General features: G+C 49.4%; 1 protein-coding gene across 1 annotated transcript in view; it reads right to left on the bottom strand.

Annotated features, from left to right (window-relative positions):
* Positions 1 to 2573: 2573 nt before the first annotated feature.
* The window catches only part of SH3PXD2B (SH3 and PX domains 2B), an 89240-nt gene continuing 66863 nt past the window's right edge, over positions 2574 to 24950 (bottom strand). Inside the window, exons 6-13 of the mRNA XM_026063550.1 lie at positions 20255 to 20280; positions 12649 to 12783; positions 10986 to 11090; positions 8213 to 8330; positions 6652 to 6878; positions 5963 to 6012; positions 5178 to 5303; positions 2574 to 4144 (exon numbers count right to left, since the gene is read on the bottom strand). Coding sequence (XP_025919335.1) covers positions 2621 to 4144; positions 5178 to 5303; positions 5963 to 6012; positions 6652 to 6878; positions 8213 to 8330; positions 10986 to 11090; positions 12649 to 12783; positions 20255 to 20280 — 2311 coding nt within the window. The 3' untranslated portion in view covers positions 2574 to 2620. The remainder of the gene's footprint in view (positions 4145 to 5177; positions 5304 to 5962; positions 6013 to 6651; positions 6879 to 8212; positions 8331 to 10985; positions 11091 to 12648; positions 12784 to 20254; positions 20281 to 24950) is intronic.

Raw genomic sequence — 24950 nt, 5'->3', positions numbered from 1 at the left:
ATGAAGCACTACCAGTTCTACTGTTCAGTCTGGGAGGAAAACAGAAATAGCCCTCATTTAGTATGGAAAAACAGAAATAGCATTGTCCCATATGAGGAAAATTTGGATCAGTGAGGTCTACAAGATGGAGAAATGAGACAGACACCTCTGAGACCAAAAAGGCTGTGCAGCAAAGAGAGAGCAAGAAAGCACAACCCCAGGAAAAGGGTGCACAGCCCCTTCAACCTGCTGCTTGGAACAACTGACAGCAACCGGGACGGATGAAGGGGTGAGGGACATGGCTCTTTCTGGCCCCTTCCTCAGCAAAAGTGGGAGCTGAATTTGACTGCTGGCCAACTCTGTCTCAACTCATCCTAAGGGCTGCCTTCATTTCCACAGCAAGAGAGTTTTAATGGAGCAAGAGATGCAAAGAGACAAGGCAGTATTGTTCTCTGAACCCACTGTGCAACTCTCCTGGGAGCACGTCAACACCTCTAAGTGCCACACAAGTAACTTTGCTATTGGATCTTGTTGCAAATGTATTGTTTATTGCCAGATCAGGTGAGTCAGCCCTAACATGCGATCAGAGAAGATTGTAGGTGGGAGGGAGAGGAATCAGCCAGAGACCTGGGCGCATCAATTCCCATGGCTAAAAATCAGCCTTGGGGCTTCTGGATACTAGGATGCACTAGGATGGCTTCTCTGTTTGATCAAAACAAGGGCTAGGAAAAACTGCCCCCATCACCTTCTCAAAATGACCCTGGCCTCAGGCGCTACCATTTTCATTCTGTACACAGACAGAGATAGATATCTTTACCCACACATGTTTTCACAGAAGAAAATATGGGATGGAAGCAAACGTTCAGGGGAGTGGACAATAATCCTGCAGCACGCAGTGTCTTCAATTCTGCCAGCCTCAAATTAGAGGGAAAACTATAATTGTTTTCAGCAGCAAAACAATGTGGCTGCAGAGTTGCGTCTGCAGCACTTACAGTTGCAATTAGAATAGACAGGGCAGATGGGCTTGGTCAACAATAAACCCACAGAAGTGCTGAGTTTAAAGCTCTTCCGGACAGAGAAATGTTGTCCTGAATCTGCAAGTAGCCAAGTACAGATGGGAAGAAAGGAGCACAAGGGAGTGACAGCTGGGCAGACCACGTCTGTCTTCCTGCTGGTATAAACGTTGCAAGCCTGGATAAATATTGCAAGATTAGGCTTGGCAGGTAGGAGTTTCACGGAAAAAACCCAGGCGCACTTTGACCTGAAGCCCCCAAGCAGACTGACACACAGGATGTAATGAAAGTATTTAGAGTACAGGAAGACAGACAGATGGGGAGACAAACAAGGCATTTCAGAGAGTTTAACAAACCAGCATGGTTAGGAAGACAGAGTCAACTAGAAGTTTGTATTCTTCCATGCTGTCCCCTTCCCCTCAGCAGAATGAAGAAAAGTAAAATAAGGAAGCATGAGAAAGAGAATTTAGCCAGAGAGACAGGGAACACCTGAGCACCAGACACACCTCACAACTGGCTGTCATGAGGAGCTGAACTCCCACATTCTGGATTGCACTTCATAATATCAGCACCTACTGAAGGACCCACCTCCGGCTGCTGCCTGCCAGCCCTGGGAAGCTTGGTGGGTCACGGGAACGGGCCGTCCCCGSTTAGTCCAACAGGCAGCGCAGTCTGTGTTAGAAGGAAAGCAAAGCATCGTCTTTCCAGGGCTTATGGGGTCATTCTGGTCCTCTGTGCATTGCATAGTATTCTTCAGCTACCGAAGCAAAACACCTCTTGTTTGGTTGTAACACTGCAAGGTGCAAGTCTGCATAGAGCCCTGGACGAGCACAGAGAGGACCTGTAATATTTGTGTGTGTGTGTATTTTTTTTCCAAGAGGAGGATGTTTAAATTAACACTTGTCATTGTAGAAGAGAGAAGGACCTAAGGACTGTCTTACGGCATGCGCAGTGGGGAAGCAAGGCACAGACCTTAACTAGAGCACAACTCCTGACCTCCAATGTGCATGTGTGCCTGCATGTGCACACAGAGCTATAGGGACCTGACTCTGAACACTCATTTCTCCTTGTTTCCATGTTTCCTATGACTCTGTTATACACCTGAACTAAGCAATATGACGTACAACATTTGACCATGACCCTGAGTCTCAGGGAAAAGCAAATCATTTTGTGAGTCTGGATTTCCTTCACTGGTATCAGGCCAAGCTTCATTTCTTGACCTGGCTCCTGCTGTATTTCCTTTGAATTCCCTGTACAGGTGGCAAAAATGCCTGTCAAGGTATCAATGTCCTCCTTAGCGGGGAGAACCATGTTAGCCCCTGTATGCCAGGAAGCTTGTTCAGAACAGCACTACATGGCTGGGCTGTCATACACGGCCAAAGGAGAGAAGTATTTCCAGGGACGCAGGGAGGAGGGAGGGTGGGAGCACACAGATCGGACATGGAGGCCTAGCCGCGTAGGTCGAGCTTGCTTCTTGCACACTACCTCAGAAGGGGACAAATTGGAATGTATGGTATCTCTTTTTTTTTTTTTTTAAGCCAGCCTTATGGCAAACTATAAATTAATAAGCTAATTAAATACTCAGGTGAGAGAACAAGGAACCTCCAACCGTGTAAACAGAGGACAGACTATGGCTTCTTTCTTAGATAATTGGAAGGGATCCAGCCCTCCCAACAGGGCCCCCCAGTCAGGACCTTGCAAAACCACCAGCCACTGCTGTTCTTCTCACGAACTTCAAATAAAGTCCCTTCTTTAAAGCTGTTGGTCTCCTCATCGCCTTCAAAATCTGCCACTGCCACATAGAGAGCTTCCTTGGAGATGTCCAGATTGGAGAAGGGGACAGAGGTCCTCTCCTTGGCTTCCCCTCTCTCCACTGGCTTGGATATTACCTTTGGGACTAAGCTGCTTTTTACTTTGGCTTCGTCTTGGCTTGAAGCAGACAGGAACGGTTTGGCTTTTGGTGGAACCAGCATGGGCCTGCCCGGTACGGCAGAAGATCTTATTTCAGGTGCTTCCCGCACTGGGGCTTTCAGCTCTGACGTGGGGCCAGAGGCAGGACATGCTGTTTTCTTTGGGGGCGGTGGTCTACGGGGTGGTACAACAGGCCGCTGAGGCGGGGGCTCCCTGGGAGTTGGGTAGTCACTCTTCGGCTCAGGGTGAGCTATCTTTGCTGGGCCCAGAGGACATTTGGGCAGTGCCTCTTTTGCGATGTGGCTGTCCAGTTTAGGCAGAGGCTTGCTCTCCACACTCGGTCGCTCCTGAAACCTTCCAGAAGTCTCTGAGGGGACCGTGGTATTACCGAAGGAATTTTCACTGGCAGCGGTGTCCTGCTCAGAGGGTTTCTCTTGGCACTTTGCAGGTCTAAGCTTGCTTCGCAGGCTACAAATGTCCAGTTTATCATCAGCTGGAGGTGGGTCAGCCCGGGGGGCTGCAGCAGGCTTTGGCCTGACCTGGGGTCTTGATTTCAAGAAAGGATTCTGGGTAAGTGGCTCAGGCTTGTCCTCCAAGGGCTCAGCTTTTGGCTTGGTTGGCTTGACAATAGGTCGGAGATTTGGCTTCTTCACTTCCTTGGCCGACACTTTGTGTCCACATTCCAGTCCCATTTCATTTTTCAGCTGGAACAGTTTGCCCTTCTCTGTTTTCAGCTCTGGCTTCTTATTGTCCTTTGGGGCTGCTGACTGCTTTGGTGGGATCATGGGCAAAATCATGCCTGGAGGCTTGGGAGGAGGCCTCTGCCTCTCCATTAACTCTCCTTCTGATTTAATGATTGATTCCTTCCTGGGTGGCAGGCTGGGCTTCTCCTCCACATCACGGTCCGAGATCTCCTCATACCCAGAGGTGAAGGCTATGTCCGCACTCTCAGCAGCCTCCTTCCCCTTCCAGTCTTTGGCCCACTTYATTCCACAGTCCATACCATTTGGAGGAGCCTCTGGTAGAGGCCTGCACGGTCCAGTGGCTTCTTCATTGGCACTGCTTTCCACTGCGGCATCAGCAACCCGGAGCTGGGCCATCTCATTGGGTAATGGAGCCAGGAARTTTGGCCTGGATGCGTTGCTTGTTTTCTTGTATTTATCGATAAACGTAGCAGGAGCCCAGCCTTCCTTCTCCTCAATCTGAATGTACCACCAGCCGCTCAGGTTCTTCTCAATAACCTGTAGGAGGAAAGGAAACCTTAGACACGGATGCATCAGCCCTCTCTGCACAAAAGGGGATGCTCAGTATCTCTGAAATAAGATCAGTATGACACRAGGCCTTGGTGCTTTTGCCTCCTGCAACCTGGTATCCAAATTCCATGTAATCACAGGGAAAGCCAGCACGAAWGTTTTTCACATAGCTGTTACTACCGACTCAGCCTGCAAAGCACACAACTGACACCCTAAGGAGAGGGAATCCAGCTGATGACCTCTGCTAGGAGAGGTGACCCAGGTGCCGGGAGCTGGCACTGGGGCAGACTGGGGGTCAGCTCACTGAAGGAACAACATAACACATCAGACATGAATGCCTAGGAGAGCTCCACTGAGCTGYCACAATCCGGCCCTGAAAGACAGGACAGACTCTCCCAAGACRCAGCTCTCTCAACTACTTGCAGTGGCCACTGCGTGGCACTGTTGGAGCAGTCAACCAGCAGCATTCCTGCACGGACGCGCAAACCTCTGGCTTCTGTATGMTCCAGAAATGGGACTAGGACCTGCTCTCCACTGAGAAGAGGTGACTGGGGCAGTGATAAAGGAAAAGCCTTCTTAGAGAGACACAGCTTACACATGGAAAAGCATAATTAGATCTATAACTGGGATTTTGTCAGCAAAACTGTACGCTAGTTAAGCAATTCTGTGAGGGTTTTTAAGTTTAGAACAGGCCTAAATAAGAAAAAAATACCACCTCTACTCCCATTTRTGATGTGGTTTTAATTTCCATTAGCTCAGTCACACTTGGGGGACAAGAGGCTGCCAGGAGCACCAGGGACTCCAATGCCTCATGAGCTCATAAGAGTTTCTCTTCTGCTCTAGGTGAGCCCTGGGATGCTGACAGYCCACAGATGCAATAACATCCACCACCGTGCTCAGTTTCCACCCAGAATACAGTGGTCGGTTCCTCCCTGCCCAAAACAGGATCCCAGGGCCAAAGAGAGTCAGGAGTGCTGCTCTCCTGTGAAGGAGATGTGAGAAGGGAAGATGATATTCTCACCTCTACTTTCATTCCTGCCTGGAAGCTGATGCCATCCGGGATGGTGGTCTGGAAGTCAGCTATGGTGTAATATTCCTCTTCCACTTGAGGAGGGACAGGAGGTTTAGGCAGGTTCAAACCACGTGGCTRTGACAATGAAAACCAAAACCCATCAACATGTTTCTACAGAAGGTGCAACATAATGTTCACACAGATTAACAGCCTGCAGAGAAGCATGCTAGCACAGGCAGGCCTGGGTGGTCAGCTTAGCCCATGCAGTATTCTCACAAACACAAACCGCCAAATCATTTCCAAGCTGAAAAGGAAACTGTCCAGATTGTCAGATGTATCACTAACAGCAAAGTTACTCTCCCCAGAAGGAGGGAGCTGGCTTGCAACCTTGCACTGGCAAGTTAGCCTTGCAGGACAAACTGACCAAAGGTTCACCTAAAGACCAATTGCAAACAGAGGAGTCTTATGACAGCAGGAAGGTCACGTGCCTGCTCTAACCCCAACCAAGTGTAGAGCCTATGGTACAGGTGAAGAGCCCAGGCTGCGGACAGCCAGAGACCAGAGCTCCTTTTCAGTGCTTCTCTCCATCTCCCTCTGCCACTGTTGTTCTACTTCTGCTGGCAAATGGGATATAAGAACAACACTAGTTCAGATCAGGGGTCTCTCTAGCTCAGTCTTCTGTCTCCAAGTGACTGTAAGCAGATGTTTTGAGAAGATCAAGAATGGGCCAATCATACACAACACCACCCCTCTCTGGGTCTCCAAGCCTCCAGGAGGGCTTGGGATATACTTACTATGGTAAGATCTCTGCGAGGAGGGGGTCTCTGCCTCATCTTCGGTGACTCTGTGGAGGAAGAATTTCAGATGCTGTTGAGGTTCTGGCTGTGGGTCCCATGCACATTCCCCAAAGACATGTGGAAGAGGAAAGTATGGCAGTCTCCATGTCCACGCTCTAAAGGCTGCCTCCTGCCCTTCCCCTTCCCAGAGCAGCATGGACAAAGCCTGGGAAGCCAGCCAAATGAGGGCCCTGTCTGCCTAGTACCTAAAGCGACATGGATCACTCAGGTTTTGAGAGCATCTCACTGGAACAGGAGGTAGTTTTGAACCAGGAGGTACCACTGGGAAATGAGGCTGAGGTGACCAAGTGAATTTGCCTTTTCACTGCAGGCCTGACCTAGAAGCTCTGACTCTACCTGTCATCTTAAAATGCCTCAGCTCCTGAGAGAAGAGTGTCTGGAGTCAAATCTGCAGCCTGGGAGGGGGGCAGTGTCCATTACATCCAGTGATCCCAGCAGATCCCTGGGCAGCACTGCTCACTTGCCCTGTTTGCCTAGGCAATGCCACTTCCAAATCTTGCTGCAAAGCTCACAGCGCCTGCAGGCCTTTTGGCTCCCTCACACCTGGTTATGTCGCCCAAAAGCCCACAAGAAGGCCTGCACTGAAACCCCAGCCACCACCGACGTCTTCCCGACTGGCCACTTACTGCGTCGAATGTCAGCATTAGGCAGCGGACGGCTGTCAAATCTCCCATCTCTCTGGCTGGCAAGCCCGTCCTTCTCTCGGCTCGCTGCGTTCTGCTGCCGGGAGATGCCATCCAGATCCAAGGCACACGAATGAGTGGAGGAGCCTGACCCCAGCTTCTGTGAAAACATCTCTCCATTCCCCTTTTTGAGATAGGAGGCTGGGGCCCAGCCTTCTTGGCCCTGGTACCTGTGACAATAACAACAGGAGCATCACTGTGCTGCACCCTCAGCACTGCCATCCGTCCACCCTTGCATCAGGACTCAGGGGTCACTAGCCCCTTCCAGAGGGATGATCCACTGTGCTCCAGTGGGGTGGGGCTAAAGGACCTTCCCGGAGCCAGAGTGCAGAACAAGCACTGACCAAAGGCCAGTTACCATGTGATCTGGGCGAAATGAGCTTGCTCAGGTTCAGGCCCTGTTTCCGTCATGTGGGCATCTGCAAAGCTCCAGCAATGACTCATGCTCCCATGCAAGCCAGCCGCAGCCAGCAGGCCTGGGGCCGGGAAAGCCATGAGGCCTGGTTTCCTTTTCACCTCAGCAATGGCACAGATTCAGGAATGAAACACACTGGCAGAGTAAGCGGAGGGGAAAACTAGAGGGTTGCTGCTAGGCTTTACATACCTGTTCTTTGGATAAAACACAAGCATTCAGTCTGCATAGCCTGTCAGCCTGGATCCCTTCCCTGCTCTAAATCTGCACCGAGTTCAGGAGAATAACCAGCCCTGCGATGTGATTGAAAAACCACATCCATGGAGTCTGCCTGCCATGCTGGAGGGTCTCGCGCCAGCGTCAGGAAAACTCTCCCTGCTGGCCGGGCTGGAGCCATTACGCTCAGATGGCACCAGCTGCTGAGCTTGTAATTGCCTTTAGAGCTCTCATGGCAGCTCTCCTCAGTTTAGAAAGTCAGTGGACATTCTTCTGGGGCCTTGCTGCTGCCAATAGCTCAGGTTCAGTGTAAGGTTAAGAAAATTGTGGCACATCCTTCCACCCTGCTCAGTTCAGTCCATTTGCTAGACCACAGACAAGACAAAATGAGCTTCCAGGAGAAAACAAGCATCGGCTTGAGATGATCAGGCATCTTTGGCTCAGCACACACTGCATACAGCAGACCTGGCCCAGATGACGGCCCTTCTCCACAGAAGCTTCCTATAGCACAGCCAGCGGATCCAGCCTGCCTCAGGGACACTCACTAGTTTACCCAACAGCAACACATGACGTAACATGAACGTTCCCACATTGGTTCCCTTTACACTGCTGGGGCACGTGATGCTGTGACACAGTGACACCTCCCCAGCACAGGAATGAAGGAGGGTTTAAAGATGTTTTAACACATCTAAGCTTGGCTGAAGCCCTGAACTTGAGCTAGCTTTAGCATGCAGCGATGGAGAGAACTGAATTCTGGTCTCTGCCCTCCCCTATATCCTAGACTTTGGTTTAGACCATACCTTCCACACACGCTGGGTCCCTGCTTTGTACAGTCCCAGCTGCAGTCCTAGAAAGAGCAAGGGGTAGGGATGGTACCTGATTTTCCACCAGCCCTCCAGGTTCTTCTGGATCACCACCACCACAGCCCCTTTGTCCAGGTTCATTTCGTCCTGGTCTCTTGCGATATATGGGTAAATAACTGTGTACTTCTCCTCTGTTGGAAAGAAAGCGTAGTTTCATGGATATATTGTTTTATGGAAACCTGGACTCAGCCAAACAATGGTTAAGTGCTTTATATAGACAATAATTCGTGTTGTGATAYGGGTGCAAACACACAGAGATACATGACCATTTGAAGAGAAATGCCAGTGAAATGTATTTCAAAACAAACCCAACTGCATCTTGAAATGTAAGCTTTGGTGAACTAGTCTGGACGAAAGAAAAACTGTCTAAAGAAGTTCCCTCCTCTCCCTCAGGGCTGTGTCCGCTCTCATGTCTAAAGCCCCCAAATGCACAGAGTCATTCACAGCCTTGAATCCACTCCTACAGCCCTGTACTGCACAAACAAGTCAGGGCTCCTTTCAAAAGCTTCTCTCTTGAGACTTTCCCCACCACAGCCAGCCTGAGGATTGCACCTGGGTACCCCCTTCTTTTCCTTTCATCTCCTCCACCTCTCACATCCATCCAGTTTGTGGCCCAAACTCTCACACCGGGATCTGTGCTCCTCACAGTTCACGAGGACTCAGAATGGGAAGCAGCCCTTGCTCAGGACCCACCTTGGCCACCGCCAGCTTCCCTAACCCCGTTCACACCTCAGTCAAGTTTCACCTTCCAGTTGTTTTTTGCCTTCATTCTCCTATATAGCCACTGTTCTAGAACATGTGCTACTCTGAGGGCTAGAAACCTCATCCTAAAGGGATGCCTGGCCCTTTGTCATTTAACATATATGGTTCTTATCTTCCCTCCTTTTAGCCCCAGTGTTTGGAGGGAAAGCAACCATGACCCTCCTCAACCTGGGCTATCCACAGCAAGCCCCTTTCTCTTCTTACATATAAGAGGCTCTCCTTTTACCTGTTCTTCATCAAAGCCCTTCCTTGCATCCATTTAAGTTTGAATTTCTTTTTTGGAACCTTTAAAGCAGAACTGCATGCTATACAGGAAAGAAAATCACATAAACATCAGGAAGTAGCCCCACACATACAGATGTGCTCTCATGCACAGGTCTCCAACTGTTCTACAAAGGCAGGTCCACATGAATGTCCCCGTTCAACAGAGGGGTCCCCCAGGAGATTGCTCAAAGCCAAGTGGTTGGCCTGAAGAGTCTGATGTCCTGTCCACTGGACAGAGCCATGGTAAGCAGGGACATGGACACTTTACCCTTCAAGAGGAAGGGGAAACTTCCTAACAGTTCTGTGAACAAGGTGTCAGACAAACAGGTTCATCCATCCCTCCCTCTCCCCTGCCTTGCCCTATCCTCTCTGGAAAAAAAGCCAAGAAAGAAACCACCTATGCATAAGCAGTGCCACAACAGGGTAAATGCCATTTTGGGAAGAATCTAACTCCAAACCCCACACCTCTGGGGATTCATATATCCCCACCTCATAATTTTCCTGGCTTCATCTTCTTGGAAGAGAAGAACGCTCAAGGGACCTAGTATCTCATATTGCAATGGATTCCCCACTCACATCAAGCAAAACCAAGCCGACCCTTCTCCTCCTGACGCCAGCTGAAACACCAATAGACAGGTCCACGGCTCAGAGCAGAAGTTATTCTTATAGGAACTAAGGCAGCAGTTGCAAGTAGTCTGTATGCATGTGCCGGGGGAAAGCAGAAAYTCCAGCCTCTATACCCAGAACAGACAGGCCTCAAAGAGTTAGAAGAAACTGCCAGTAGAGGAAAGAGAGATGGACATGAGTGGGTCTGATGGAAAGCAGAGGAGCACGTATGGCACGAGTGACACAAGCAGRGTCCATTACATGCAAAGCAAACAGACATGCAGACAACAAGGCTGCAAGCACAGAACAAGGGCAGCTGAACAAGTCTCCACAAAGTGCACCTTGACCCCATCCACTGGTGTACAAGTCCCCAAGAGTCCGACGGCGGCCAACGTGCCTGGGCAGAGACCAGTATCTCCATGGGACTGGGAAGAGCGTGTTGGGGAAGCAGGAGAAGGACAAAAGAGGATATAAGGAGGCAGCACTTCAGACCTGAGAGACAACAGGGCTGACACCAGAGAGGGGCACAGAGAGAGTACTCACCTGGACTCCAGGTGAGGGGCCCTCCCCAGGCTGAATCCCTCCCTCCCACCTCCATCTCCCCAGGCCCAGGGGTTGAGCCAGCTATAGCACTGCTTTGAGCATATGGCGGTCAAGGGGAAGGATGTGTTCTCAGGGGGTGTTTCAGATTTACTTCAAGCAAAGGTTGCAATCTTGTTATTCTCATCATATGAGTCTATGCATGCTCTTTGTTCCTGCCTTGGATTAGAAGACATGTGAATTGTCCTAGGACCTCTTCCTCCAGTGCAGGTAAATCTGCTCCCTGGGACCTAAAGGAAACATTGCGATAGCAGGACCGGGTGTTCCTTGGAGGTGGCACATTCAGCCCCTCTGTGGGGAGCAGAGAAAGGCCAGCAGTTAAATCCGTCAGCATCCAGCTGCCCCACTCGTGGTACAACACTTGAGCAGAGCACTGGGAAGGCAGGACCATTACGGGCATATGTTACTAAACAACCTGAGCTCACAGCACCTGTGGGTTTGTCCTTCCCAGAGCTCTGTCCCTGTTAGGTTAGAAAGGACGAAGCAGTCCTGCAAGAGGCTCAGTGCAGTTCAGCATAAAGAGGCTGAAGCAATTTTCTCCAGCTGCCTCTTACCTTCATCAGGCTGCATAGAGAATTCATCCTGGACGCCATCCTGAGCTTCCAGACAGGTCGCTGGCACCCAGCCTTGCTCTTCCGATGTGCTCACAAACCACCAGCCTGAGAACAAAACAGCAGGCATCTTAGCCGAGGGCACCCACACTGCTCAAGCAGCCAAATGCCACCAGCCAAGAACTGCCTCCCTCTCTACAAACCATGAGTCCGCTCAGCTTTGCCCCTTCCTTGCTGCCRACACAGGAGGCTGGGGTGACCCCACAGCAACAGAGCCAAGCGCTATCCAACAGGGAGCACAGAGAGCAGCAGCAGAGAATTGCATCTGAATGAGACCCACAGGTACAGTTCCCTCCTAACCATCACTAAAAACACAAGGTACCCTGAGAACTGAAAGACTCCAGCCACCTCATTTGCTTTCCTTTTCTTTTCTTTCACGGTTCATTTTCCCTCAGTACGGGTCACCAAGCCCAGTCTAATTAGCAGAGRTGCATAAACTGTTTGCAAATCGATAACTTATTCCTGCTGTGCTCCTGCCTTCTTTACATTTGTGGAAACAGCAAATTTTAAAAGCTGAGAGCAAATGCAAGATTCAAACACGAATGCTCTCAGTGGAAACCTAGCCAGCTCCATAGAGGYCACTAGCAATTTTGGGCCACCCTGAGTGTCCAATCAAAATAAATGCACTCTCCTCAGTTATTAAATGCACAAGCTATTTGTGTTTTTAGGGGAAAAAAAATTAAAGACCAAGCATTATTCCCAGAATCTTAACAGCGAATCATTTAGAAAGGCAGCTAGATTGTCGAGGAGGGAATCCGCAGCTACTGGCATGGAARTGAAAATCAGGACTGATAAGTGATAAATAAATTATTTGCCATACCTTTTGAATTGGCTCTGCTAATAGGTTTCACTTGCTTCAGGGTTGCTTTTATTTTCTCATCCTCAAATGTAGAGCTGCTGGTTCAATTAATCCTCTTGGGCCTGGGTTTCCAGCATGTTAAAATCTATTTTTGTGATTTACCTTTAAATCCACTGAGCAACTCCTATTAAATTCAGTGAATAAATTCCCCTTTTCAACAAACTCCAAAAGTTGGACCCATGATGGGATGTGATCCCTTCACAGCGGTTAAGATGGAGCCTAAGTTTTAAGCATGCCAGTAGCTCGGTCGACTCCCTCCGCCCCACAGCCAAGCGCTTCACAACGTTGTCCTTCGGAGGAGGCAGGAATTACAAATGTACAATGGTCGCTTTCATGGAGCTGTGCAGCCATGGCCAGCATCCCCCTCTGTCAATAAAAGCCCGTCAACTGTGGGAATGCCTTTTGTCCTCAGGACCCACCGGCCAAGTTTCTCAGTAAGAAGCAGCATGAAGTGAAACTCCAAAAGGCGGACGGCACCTGGTGCTCAGCACACTGGATAATCACAGCCTTCCTTTAGAGACAGTCCCTAAATGTTGTCCAATTCAGACAGAAAGCCTGCAGGTTAAAGCTGCTTCCTCCATGGCCTGCCTAAGACGACCGTCCAAGGACATCCCACCGAGGCGCCTGGAGGCTGTTTTGCTTAAGTTCTTATTAACTCAATGCTGACAGCACAGGATTGCTGTTCCTGTCCCTGCTCTGTGACACAGAGTACATTCAAAGCCCTTTGCCAAGCCAGAGTCTCTGTACCTGATTCGTTCTTCTCAATGATATCCACCACCTGGCCCACGCACAAGCTGATCTCGGAGCTCTCCTGCTTCTGGTAGTCTGCCACCACGACATACTGCTCCAGCACCAAAGGATCGACCGATGCAGAATCAGCTCCTGCACAGGGGGAACAAGAACCAACCCGCGCGCCGGGGTCAGCACCAGCTCACGAGAGCACAGGCCACTGTTTCCTAGCACCTGCTGACCTGCAAGCAGCTCCAGGACACCCTGGGGACCCAGCGTGAGATATGTGAGCCAGAGACTTGGGCAGAGTGAGGAGGAGAAAGACCAGACAAGCAGCCAGGTGAGATCAGTACAGCCAGGTGAGGCCTTCAACTTGCTACCCACCTTCTGCTCACAGAGCAGTCCAAGCATTCCCACCACCACCACAGATGCAAACAGCAGCCTGGTCTCTGCTGCCGGAGGCTCGGGGCAGTCTCGTGTGGATTGACATCAGCCGAAGAGCTGCCCCACCGCACTGAGCGGCTTAAGCCTCAGCTCAATACACGTGATCTGCAATAGGTTTCACCAGTCATGGCTGAAGAGTTTGGGCACCACAGGTGGACAGGCATTTGCAGGACAAAGCAGCAGCCCCCGTCATCACTGTTCTTACATATTTCAGCCACCTTCTCACGACTTGCCCATACATTTTGCTCTCCCAGTTGTTTGGTCCACTAACTGTGCTCAGCTCTTTCTGCTGCTCCTCCCACAGAGGTTCCCAATTTGACATCAGAAAAGTAACCAACTGAGAAAAAAAAATCAGGGAGGGGAGAAGGGGCAAACAGACAGGATAGACAGGGAGCAAAATGATCACTAAGGCAAAAAGGGGTCTGACAGCTCCTGAATCAGCGAAAAGCCAGCACATCGGCACTCCCGGTGCAGCGCTCGGCAGGGCTCAAGGTGGCACTACAGGCTAAGGCAAGGGGACCTACCACCGAGTGGATGCCAGAACCCATCYTCTGCCAGGGACATAACAGACAGAGGCAGGGCACAGCAGGGCGATGCCGATTTATTTTTTCAAGCACATTTTCATTTACAAGAGTGCTCTGGATACAGATCTATCCCCTTTGCTTGGCATTTCTTACTATGGTAGTACTGGAACAGAGTCTTCAAGTCAAATCCATCTCTAGCTAAGTTTGTCCCTATACTTTGACCACAGCTACCCTCAGAGGTTTGCCATAATGTTATATGCAGGGACATCGCAGCATCACAGTGCTTTGCAGGCCCATGTGAGCAAACGCCACATGTGCTCAGCGCTGAGCAGCTCTTAGTCCGGACTCTTCAGCCCCACTGAGCAGCCTTATGCTAAAACAGCCACAAGGAGTCTGGTCAGCTCGGAGCACAAGCAGTGCTTGCCCCATCTGCCTGCAAAAGCTTCTGAAGAGTAAAAAGACACCAGAAATTCCCGAACATTTCTCCTTGTTCACCCTGAGCCTTGGCTTTAGTCTGTGACCCAACACTTTGCCTTGCAGCTTCAAAACTTGTCGGATGAAGATACTATTATATTACCCAGTTCTCCCAGGAGTCGTGAGAATTAACTAAAATTTGCCAAGTGCTTTGGAAATAGGGTAGTGTTAATTATTACAGCACAAGTGACACAAAAGAATCACAGGCCTGATCATTGGTGGTAGGTCAAATTATCTGTGCATGTACTCCAAGCATGTATCCTGAAGTTTTGGATCAGAGACAGAAATCACATCTGCCCCAGGCCTTTAGCTGCTATAGTACAGCTGATACATAGGGCAATTACCTCCTGATCTCAGAAAGGCATGAGAAAGAAATGACACAGGGAATGGAGGTCAAATTTGGGCACATAAGGCCAAAATGCAGCAAAGACAAATTCAGGCTATGTATCAGGAAAGAGTTCCTACAGACAAGTGCTGCTATGCTGCAAGAGGACACAACGGCTGCCCCATCRCACGAGTGGTCCCAACTTGACAAAAGATCTTTCCTATGGGGGAACCTATTGCAGGGAACAATCCTGCAATGACCAGAACGAGGGGTTAGTAGAGATGGACAAGATCTAACAGGTCTTCAGCAGTGCTAGGATGCTCTGCTCCCCTGCAGAGACATGCTCCTGTGCCCAAGGTCACCACATTTCAAACTGGTTCTGAGAAAGAAAGGCCACAACAAAGGTTTAAATGAACGATGTATTTTCAGGATAGTCTTATTTAAAGGAACAAGAGGCAAACTGTCCATGTTATTCTGCTATAAACAGTTCTCTGCAGAGATGCAGGTGAGTTGGCCAAGTGCAGAGGTTCTGTTACCAGTAATGAAAGCTTTCTCCATACCAAAACCCAGAGGTGGGACACAAGACAGAATTAAAAATAGCCCTCTAATGCGAATGGAGGATGCTAAGAATTTGGGCACTATCTGTTCTACTAGCCCAATTAAAGGCTGGTGCTTTAAAGTGATCAGAGCATCTACCCAGCCACTGAGAGAAGAATAACAGTGACAGGAAGAGAGAATTACGTTCCCTTCTCTAGCTATAGTTCTCCCTAGCTATAATTATGCCCATTGCTCTGAGGTTATTTGTAGTTTTAGCATGCAATTCTGGACCTTCCAACATACCTTTTAAACCAGCAAGAGAAGTAGTAAACTGAGCTTGGAGGAAGAAGTAGGAGTTAATTTCAGGAGTGCCTTCATCTGGCATAATCATCCTCAACCACAAAAATACAAGGTCGAGTTAACAATAAAACATCCTATTCATGGGCAGACTCGGTCTCTTAAAAATAGCAGTGGCRTAAACTTTACCATCTAAGATGAGCGTACCTGAAGCGCTGTGGCTGGGGAGGAGCGGAAGTGTCAGGGACAGTACATAGCCCACAAGAGAGAGCATGTTTTGCAGAACAGGTGTAGCCAGGAACACAAGGACTGTGTATCCTGAACAACATCCCACACATTTGTGAGACTGATACAAACACATGGCCTAAAGAGGGGATGCTCACTGAGTCAAACGACCACTGAAGTCCCTGGAATGGACTCGCAGAGCTGACGCTTGTCACTGAAGCAAAGAGTGAGTCGAGGCGGAGGCGCACCTAGCTCTGCTGCCTGGCCAGACACTGTCTCCAGGCAGTGCACATCCAAGCTGCGGCAGCTCAGATACAAACCCAGACGCTAATCCAAGGACTGCTCAGAGGAATAAGTTTCCTCTGAAGACAGGCCAYAGAAAAAGCTACAGGGCCACTGCCTGCTGTAGCAGTGACAGGTCAGCCTGTAAATCATTGCAGATTTTGTTTGACCAAGAACTTGGCCATTCATCCAACCCATGAGATGTATGAGAAGAGGCAGAAAATCTTACAGATACAGGGTTGCTTGCAAGATTTCCAGTCTTTCCCATTTGTGACTTTGTAGTATCACTGCCAAAAATGAGGACTCTTACAGTGTTTGGACACTGGTGCCTCCAGAGGGAAACAAAAAGGGCAGAACTGAAATAAAAGAGGGAACAGACATATYTGCTTTTGAGGCCTACCCTTCCTGTACACTACAGCCCATGCCTACCGCACCTTCCAAAAATGYGATGCTTTGGACAAACGCTATTTTGCTGTTTCTCCAAGTCTTCTGGCCTGTGCTAGTTAAACCCAATGCTCTCAGGAGAGTCCCCCTTCTCCCAGGCCTAAGGAGTTTGTGAAGATCAGTACAGCAGAACTGAGTTTCTCTCTGCTCTCACATGAAATGGGCAGAGATGCTGGGCTGTACTCTTTGCAATCCCTCTCATCTCTGCAGGGATCTTGTCAGAGCTGGGGAAGAAATCATATGGAAATATCATTCATCAGTGGAGTTTTTAAAAGGTCCTCCTACAGCTATCTTAGGATATTTTTTTGCCTTGCTTGTCTCTTATTAGGCTGAGTACTGTGTTTTGGGGTCTCTGTGCCACTGYGGACACGTTATACAGAACAGCAAAAGGGGTGCAGCCACACAAGGAACCACCTAAAATAAACCTGGCAAGGGGATGTTGGAGCCCCTCTACCAGCCTCTCTTGAGTAGCTCCACCCAAATATAAACCGTCAAGATAGTTCTGGGTTCTTCTGCACTACGTCAGCGCTGCAATGAACTCTGTGAATCTCCATCTGTCGACAAGTGCTTTCTGTTGAACAGCAAAAGGAAGAGTAAATGGAAACACTCAAAACAGTCTTGAGGCCTGATACGATGATTACTTTTAGATGTACCTAAATCAGTGGCCAAGTTAGACTTCAGAGTCCCAAAGTCCCATAATCCACCCTCCCTGCAAGCTGCAGGTTGTATGGAGCCAAGCACAGGAGGGCTTGGGCCCATGCCACAGGCTCATAGACTTTGCAGGATTACAAACGTTGGTTAGAAAGCCGAGCAGAGGAAGCAGATTTTATTTCCAGTGCTCACTGACTCACACTGGGCATGTCCCTGACTTTGGCCCTCCTCACAACAACAAACGTCACTTGAATCCTCCTGGTCACCAAGGAGGGCTCAGGACAGGCAGCACTTTAACCCACTTAGCACTTCACATCCCCATGTTTGCTCACAGCCCATTTCTAAACTGTGCTTGCTCCTGCCAAGAGCTCGGGAGCGTTTGTTCTTTCCAGTGCTATTCTAAAGAACAGCTCACCCCCTTTCTGGCAAGGCTGGGAGAAATAAGCAACTGGGAAACAAATCTAGTTATTATTGTTTGCTAGCAGCTATTGGATGCCCCCTCCTCAGGGAGATCCCACATTAAAAGAGCCTCTTTTGTGCCTTGCTGCATATTTCCTACCTCAAAGCAGGCCTGGCTTGAGGAACCGATGAATAATSAGGGACTTCTTCAAGGTAGAAGAGGATTCAAAGTGATGGTAGCAGAACCAAAGTCTGTTTCTGCTGCCAGAGAATGCAAGACAGTGAGAGGAGTCTCCGAACACATCTGGCACAAAGCATCAGCTGTTTGTAATGTTACTGCACAGAAATATCTTTCCCTGATGGCTACTGCACAAAAGCTAGGATCCAAAAAGGGGGATTATGGTGCCACAGGCGAAACATTGCATCCTGTCCTGCCAGAGCTAGGCTCTGGCTTGGAAGTTGCCCAAGAAACTCTCCATGTTCCCTCCCTCTCAATGGCGCCAAGCAAACAGCTTCCCAAAGAGCACTTTCTCTCTGACCTCAGCAACTTAATTGCGTCACTTACAAACCTGTTGTGCTAGTAGAATTTGGGGGGGGGGGGGCAAAAGGCAGAGTGAAGCTGCCCATAAACCTGCTTGGCTAAGGGGGTCTACAGGAGGTGGGAGGGCAGAATGAAGCTGCATACACAAAAAGCACAAAAGCTCCTGTTTCTCTAACAGCCAGGGTTCTTAAGTTGAATTCTTCCCTCGAAGAACTCAGTTATGCAGCAAAAACTTTCTTTCTCTTCTCCTCAACCCAGAAAGCTCTTCCTTTCTCTTGCCTAATGCAAGTGAACTGGGTTCAAAGTGATCTAACAATATTCTGCTCTCATAAGGAAATACAGTACCCTTCCCTCACTCACCAAATGTTCGCACTGAGCCATCACAGAAGAGAAGTTTTCAAGACAAAGGAGATCATAACTTCTTTTAACCTCCATTTTATCAAAAGAGAGAAGAAAAAAAAAAAACACAGCCTGCTTTTGTCCCCACACACACTTCTCTGCTTCCAAGCATGTTTGCACTTAAAGAAGTAGCTCAACTTGAAGCAAAACCTTTAAAACATCTCATCTGAGAAAGCTAGTTGAAGTCCCACCATTTCAGTAAAAGAAAGCTAGTACAAAAACCATAGTCTGTGCCTGAAAATGGCTCCTGAGAGCTATAAAACTACCACCACAAGATCTGGTTTTGACAGACATATCTTGTAGCAGTCACAGTTTGGGCAGAAAGTGTTGTCCGAGGGTCTTAACCATACTGCTAAATCCCTGCTAGTCAATCAGGAGATCATTCAGTTATTACCTGCCCATGAGAACAGAGCAAAACCAGGAGCCACTGTTCCACTAGAAAATATCTGAGCTTTTCATACTCATCCCAGAACTAATCTCAATTAAGAGGCTGGGACACCATGAGTTCCTGAGGGAGAGATGCCCTTCAGATCCAACAGAAAAGAAAGAAAAGTAGAATTAAGTCTTTGAATCTCCTCTGTACCTTTTCTCTCTACAAGAGGAATCCAGTCATCCACAAGTAATTTTCTTATGCAGTTTATGGTAGTGCCAACTGTCATGCCAAAAACCTTTCTGCAACCTATTTCAACAGAATCTCCAGCCAAACTTCAGACCTTCCTTTCCAAAGGCCCTCACTCTATTTTACACCTTCTGCAAATCCAGTAGCTGAAAGATGCCCTCCCTAATGCATAGATTGAAGGTTCTTCTCCTCTCACTCTCATGTTTCTGGGAAGCTCAGATAACCCTTAAACCTCACCAACTAAGGGATCTTGCACAGAAATGTGTCCCTGTCTTGAGGAGTAGGGGTAGTGCACCCCAGACCCTGCCCTCCACCCAAAATGTGTAATCATGGTATAATCATGAAGCAGAAAGTATCACAAGATTGGGACACTTTCAACTTCATGCTATTCATCACACAGCTCAGACCTTCCTCCAGACTTGAGGGTATTGTGAAAATTTGCAGCCTCCAATTTCTGGCTGAAGACAAAGTCCTGCCCTTTGCCTGGGACCTGTAAAATAGCCCCCAACCTCTGAGCTGAGCTGTACTAAGAGAGAGCAAGGAGCCGGCTTCCAACCCTCAGCCAAGCGGCAGTCCCAAAGCCCACCATACCTTCTCTCAGCTCTGCACTACTTCCCCGTGTCCACCGGCAACCAAAGAAAGCTACAGGGGATGTGATAGCTTCTTGCAAGGGATTTCGCCCACACAGAAAGAGCAGGTGTCACCCAGGCAAAAGGCAAAGCAAGAGCAAGGCCCAGGTAGCGAGCTGCTGTTACTACCTCTCTGAAGGAAAGAAGCCGTTCTCTGGATAAACCCTGATGAAGGAACAAAATGATGGGAGAAAAAGCATGAGGGGAGGAAGGAAACAAACACAGAGGTGCCAGCAACGGCGGGAACAATTAGATTAACAAATAAATGTGCAGCCCAGCTCAGCTTGGAGAGCTGCATGCTTCAGTCCCTTCCCTTCCCTCCTCAGGATGCCCTGCTGCTGCAGAGCCGCGGGAAGCAAGGAAGGCCGGTCAGCTCACCCCCGGCCGGCAAAAAGCCCCAGCCTCTTCTCTCTTCAGTAATATCCCCTCCCCACGAGCAGGGGAGAAACACTGTCTTTGCTAGTCCCTCTTCAGACACCATCAGAGGTGCAGAGGCACTCGGGGCTGAGACACAGAAGAGGCTGCAATGAAACCCGGAGAGGAGGTGCTGGGAAGGTGCCCTCTCGCTCACTCTTGCTCCCTCCCATCAGTCCCGGCTGGAAGGAGGCAGCACCGTCAGGAGGGAGCACAACGAATCCAGGGCAAGCCCCGCAGGATGTCGTGTCGCGATGCCGCAGGGGACGTGGCCCTCACCCCAACAGGGAGCGCAGCGGCGGTGCGCGGCAGCGTCCTCCCCGGGCCAGGCACCTGCACCCAGCTCCAGCAGCAGCTGACCGGGGCTGGCGCCAAAGAGGAGGAGCTGATGAAACAACAGGAGAAAAAAGGAGTCCTTACCAGACTTCTTCTTTCCAATGGGTTCTCTGAAAAAGAGAAAGAAAAAGATCAGCAAAGGGAAGAGGGGAAGTTGGGTTGTTTGTGAAATGACCCATCAGCGCAGTGCAGGGGTTGCAGCGCGGCTCCCATGAAAGCACACCGGGCCTAGTTTTGGCTTTGCCCCGACTCAGCACATGACCTTCCTTAGACAAGTTAATTTTCCCAGGGATGACATGGGGTATAACCAGCCTTGCAAACAGTCCATCTCTCCCCCCCTTCCATTCAGTAATTTAACGCCTTCGTCTTTCATAGGCTGAGGCTCAGTTCTTGGCCTGGTCACCATGGCGGCTTGGTCTGACATCCACAACTCACACTGGGTCACTTGGAAAAGACAGGCGGATAGGGATGATCTGACACAGCATTCAGGAGTGAGGGAAGCCCAAACCCCCAAAACTCTCAACACAGACCACAGCCACCACAGAAATGGCCACCACTTTGAAGACTGCTGAAGAGGGAAATAGTGAAGCTCCTCTGTGTCCTGGGACTCCCTCAGGGACAAGGGTGGGATGGGAAGTGGTTGAGGAAGGGGCAAGCATTTATGCCCCAAAACAGAACAACTCAGTGGAGAGTGTTGTAGAGAAGACGTACACCAGGGTTGTGCAGCAGAAAAAGGTGACCTTCAGGACAGAAGAAGCAGGAGATATTGGTGGTTATGAGGTGAAAATGAGGCAGCTTCAGCACAAGTCCTTTTGCTAAGGACAGTATGGGCAGCACAGCTGTTGAGATGGGTTAGCAACCACAGGTCCTGTTTCCCTTCTCTGGTTGCTAAACTGCCCCAAACCCAGGGCACAAACACAACCTTCTCTAAGCACAATGAAATCTGGGGCATGTCAAGATTAAAAAAGCAAACAATAAACCCAGGAAAAGCATGGGCCAAGACAAGCCGTTAAAAAATCAAGGATACTGCCAATAAGCCAAGACACCCAACTAGCCTGAATTTGAAGCAAATGCACCAACACTGTCACCAGCTTTGACCACAGCTGACCACGTTTCTGAAAAAAACCTCTCAATGCATTTATGTAATTTGCCACTGCGGCCGTGAAATGCTACCATAATCCGCTCCCTATTCGCTTATGGAGGAGACTGTTTTCCTCACTCCTCAAACTCACATGTGTGATAGAGCCAGACCATCCAGCCAAGGCGAAATATTCTGGTATCAGGACATATACACATCAATCTTTGTCACCTCAAGCAAGAGTAACAAGCACAAGAGTAGGCAGTACAGCTTCCAAGGAAGATCACAGTTCACCTGGTGATACGGGGAACCTTCCTCAAGACGGGAATTGCCTGACCTCTGCTAGGAAAGGCGGCTGCACTAGCCCAAGAGCTGCTGAGAGCAGATGGAGTCCTCCTTTTCTAATGAACTCCATTTGCAAAACAATTCCCCCCTCCCCTTCCATTTGTTTTCAGGCCAAGCAGCAAAATCCCTCCATGCTCAGCAAGAAAACAAGCCAAAGCTGGGTTCCACTTTGTTCTCTTTCAAGCTTATCTGCTTCTTTAGAGCATAATTACTGCAGACATTTCACTCCCTTGGAGCAACGGGGTGATGCAGGGACTCTGCTGCCTTCAGAGACCAGCCGCTCATCCTGGCAACGCATTCCCAGTCTGCTCGGTGCAGGCAGAGCTGATGTTGCAGCTCCAGAGGAACCCACAGAAGAGCGCTCTCTGTCCAGCCCAGGCAGGGGAATGAGGTCACCAGGACTGCGCAAGGCGGGAGCCAGGGACAGGGAAAAACACTAAACTGCTAAGTGTGACAAGACCACTTGGCATTGCTGGCTGGTGGTGTGGCCTGAAGCCACAATGAGGGGCTCTGTCTGCCCTTCTCCTGGCCTCCCGTATTCCGAATGCCTACCCAGCAGGCAGGATTTACCTCAATACCCCAACTCGGTCTGCAGAGACAGGTTGGAGGAAGGAGCTGCTCACCCTTCCCACATACAGTGCCCGCCTCACTGTTCCCACAACCGTGCGTGACAAGCTCACTGCCCAGTCCCACTAATATCCCCCATAACCTCTTCTGTGGCCCTCTGAAGAGTTAACTGCTTTTGCTAACAATGCATTATCCTCCCTGTCCCCCTTTCCCTTTGCACCTTAAACTTCTGGACCTTGATTATGGAGCTGTAAATTAAATTAAATGAAATGCAACAAAGATCAGAGACAAATGGGACACTGTACCTAGAAACTGGAGACTATCTGCTAAGTTCAGAGACCAGGGAATTGTGCAGAGACCACCTGAATATGACGTTCCCAGTGCAGAGAACAACAGAGGAATCCACCAGACAGGGTGTCCCAAAGACATCTCCAGACAAAGGTCAGATTGCAGAACTAAATCAGGGTTTATCGATAAGCCCTGGTAAATTCAGTCCTGCTTCAGCTGGCCCCACTGAGTGCTCTGTCCATCCATGCACTCCCTCGCCCTGAGTGCATGCAGACTGGGTGCCCAGCTGCATCTACCTGCAACGGCCTGCTGCCGTGGAGCAATAATTGCTGATGGTGCAAGTTCAAAGGGAGGAAAAGTAAGTCCAGATAAGCACGATGGAGAAAAGCAGGCGGGCAATGCATGCCCTCGCTGACAGGAGGGCTCTGATAGAAAGAACTGCAGTTTTCCCCCTTGCCAGCTGCTAAACATATTAATGTAACTCATCCCCCTGTTTCCTTTCACCGGCTGCTGTCTGGGCGAGGGGGCAAGGAAGGAGCTGCAATTTCACTTTGCTGACGGGATGTTCTTGGCAGGAATACAAAGAGCTGCAGGTCTGGACACCAGCAGCTCCAGCCCACCACCTCAGAGGGGACAAGAGCTCAGACAAGACAGGAAACAGCAGTGAACTCCCAGCAGCATCTGCTCCCTCCTCCATTCCCATCAGGGAAAAACACACAGCAAGGGCCTGCATGCAGAGCCTCCTGGAAACCAGGCACTCTAGTCAGAGAAAAAGGAAAGGCCAGTCTGCCTTCTGCTGGGAAACTCATTTAGCTCTCACCTGCGCAACAGCCAAGCTGTACAGATGAACCAAGCAGTCACAGCACATTTACCACAGGGCACCACTACACAGCTGGGAGTATGCGCTGCCAACCAGCCCCACAAAGCTCCCCAAGTCCCCCAGGGGGTAAAACCCAGCACTGTTTCTCCAGCTGCTTCCCAGGACTTTCCCAGTTGCTGGTCAGGAACACTGAAGGCAAGGTTTCCAGCGTAACAGGAGTCGCACTTAAACACTGAGTCAACAAGATGGTATTAGTTGGGGTGTAGTGGGCTCAGTTCAATGTCCTTCAGGCACCTAATAATCCACAGTATACGTGAAAAGAAACTCCTAAGTAGAGAACTTTTAGGACCAATTAATATTCTCCATGCCGCTTCTTTTAGGAAAAAAAAGTTGGGTTTCTCAAGCATCTTGTTCCATGCATCAGACAGCATCTCTGTGGATCCAGTGATGGGAAGGAGCGCGAAGATGGGGAGCACAAGGCTGCAGCACTGGCATCTAGGGAGACAGGTCCAGAACAAACAGGAGGAGGCTGTTCTTCAACAATATGTGGGCAAACTGTTAAACTCCTTACTGCAGGATGCTGTGGACACTAAAAGCCTTCATGGGTTTAAAGGGTAACTGGTCATAATTCAGGCAAGAAATATTAAAAGCTATTACTTATAAAACCAGAAAAACCCCAAGGGCTATGAGAGTGTCTAGAGAAGTGCTGTTACACGCTTGCCCCATTTTAAACTCTCCCAGACATCCACTTTGTTCACGGCTGCTAGGCTAGGCAGCCTGCTGGGTGTGCTCCAGGGAGGTGGCTCTGACGTCGCTGGGTGGCAAAGTCCACCTTCTAGCAGGACTCGTAGGAGGAAGGTGCCCTGCTAGGTAGCAGGTGCCTGGCTGACACACAGCAGAGTGGTCTGAGATATCACACACCAAAAATGCTGCCCCACAGCCCCTGCCACAGGGAAGTCACAGAGCAGGAGAGACACTGTGGTGCATGAGTATGAGGAACACAACGCTAGCTGTTGCAAAGCCAACCACACAGGACTTGCAATAAACACACAAGACGTGACAGATCTCAAGTCATCATTCCAAGAAAACATTTCCTGCAGAAAAAAAACTAGCTCCTTGTAAAAAAAAATCCTTCCATAATACAGAAATGTCATCAAAATAGACAGCGGGAGGTAGTTGATCTTATAAGTATTCATCAAGCTTGGAGATATTAGAAGTCTTAGCAAAGTTTATGCAAGCAAGACACTGAGATCTGGGTTACAACAGAGCTCTTATTTAGGAGAACTGGCGGGCTAACACAAATACTCCACAGAACACTGAACAGATCCCCTGTCCCCATACTACAGTCCCGTGTGCTGCCCCTATATCTAACCACTGGAGACTTGTCTAAGCTGAACCCTTTGGGCTCAAAAGGCTGCCCTGTTTAGATAGAAAATCAAGCACCCTATCCATGCAAGGAGCTCTCACTCGAGCATAACGTATTTTTGCACAGTGGCATCGGATATTTATCTCTGCTTGTCATCTAGGAAAGACAGTTCTCATCTGAGAGTGAGGGAGACCAGTATTTTGGAGCTGAGATCTAGTCTGAGCTCCTGGTGAATCTGCACGTAGGCTCCAGCAGAACTGCAAAACAAACAATTCATTATACAAGCTATAATTTGTCTGGATAGCAGGGACACAGC

This window comes from Apteryx rowi, unplaced genomic scaffold, assembly GCF_003343035.1.
Source record: "Apteryx rowi isolate R43461 unplaced genomic scaffold, aptRow1 scaffold_2, whole genome shotgun sequence".
NCBI lineage: Eukaryota > Metazoa > Chordata > Aves > Apterygiformes > Apterygidae > Apteryx > Apteryx rowi.
This window is presented reverse-complemented; position numbering and strand designations above follow the sequence as displayed.